The sequence below is a fragment of the Galeopterus variegatus genome, unplaced genomic scaffold (genome assembly GCF_000696425.1).
Source record: "Galeopterus variegatus unplaced genomic scaffold, G_variegatus-3.0.2 Scaffold20, whole genome shotgun sequence".
Taxonomy (NCBI): domain Eukaryota; kingdom Metazoa; phylum Chordata; class Mammalia; order Dermoptera; family Cynocephalidae; genus Galeopterus; species Galeopterus variegatus.
This window is the reverse complement of record NW_007726131.1, coordinates 12,284-12,907: the sequence shown is the minus strand read 5'-3', so window position 1 is coordinate 12,907 and position 624 is coordinate 12,284. Positions and strand designations below refer to the sequence as shown.

Here is a 624-nt window from a genome sequence, read left to right as displayed (position 1 = left end):
CCCGCGCTCGCCGGGTCCCGCTGCCGCCGCCGTCCCCGCCCGCGTCCAGCTCCGCGGCAGCGGCCGCCGCTGACGCGTCTCTCGCTACTTTTCTCGCCTCTGCCGCCGCCCCTCCCCCTCCGAGGGCGGAGGACGCGGGTGAATATCCTGCCGCCCGGTACAAGATGGCGGCCGGCGCCCACCCCTGGGCTTTGTCATTGGACGGCGCCTCGCCCCCTGGTTTCTCTTTCTTCTCCTCTCTTGCCTCCTTTCGCCCTCTGCCTTTCTTTAAATGTGCCCGCCTCAGGCCCCTCCCACCGCAGCCCCGACTTCCCCCATTGGGTGCTCTCAGAAGAGGGGCGGGGACTAATGGGGGAGAGGCCAGTTCCTGGAAGATGGTGCTGGGGTGGGTGATGATGGTGGCCCTTGAGCGTGAGTCAGCAGTTGGCTGAGTATGTGAGGGTTGCCATGTCTAGAGTGACAGGTGGATGTCCACTCTGCCTTGGGGAGAGTCACTCTCAAAGGTAGTGGGTATGCAGTTGTGAATTGAGCCTGGTGGGAGATCTACTAGTCTGAGTAACAAAGGAAAATATACCCGAAGACTGTTGCTGGTGTCAGGCTAGGGAATTTGGGTTTAAGTCTAGA

The 624-nt window shown here is 61.9% G+C and overlaps 1 protein-coding gene across 1 annotated transcript in view; it reads right to left on the bottom strand.

The window, feature by feature from the left end:
- The window catches only part of CCDC71L (coiled-coil domain containing 71-like), a gene marked incomplete at its 5' end in the record, with an annotated part of 1,667 nt that extends 1,263 nt beyond the window's left edge, over positions 1 to 404 (bottom strand). Inside the window, one exon of the mRNA XM_008568027.1 lies at positions 8 to 404. Coding sequence (XP_008566249.1) covers positions 8 to 404 — 397 coding nt within the window. The remainder of the gene's footprint in view (positions 1 to 7) is intronic.
- Between the last annotated feature and the right edge of the window lie 220 nt (positions 405 to 624).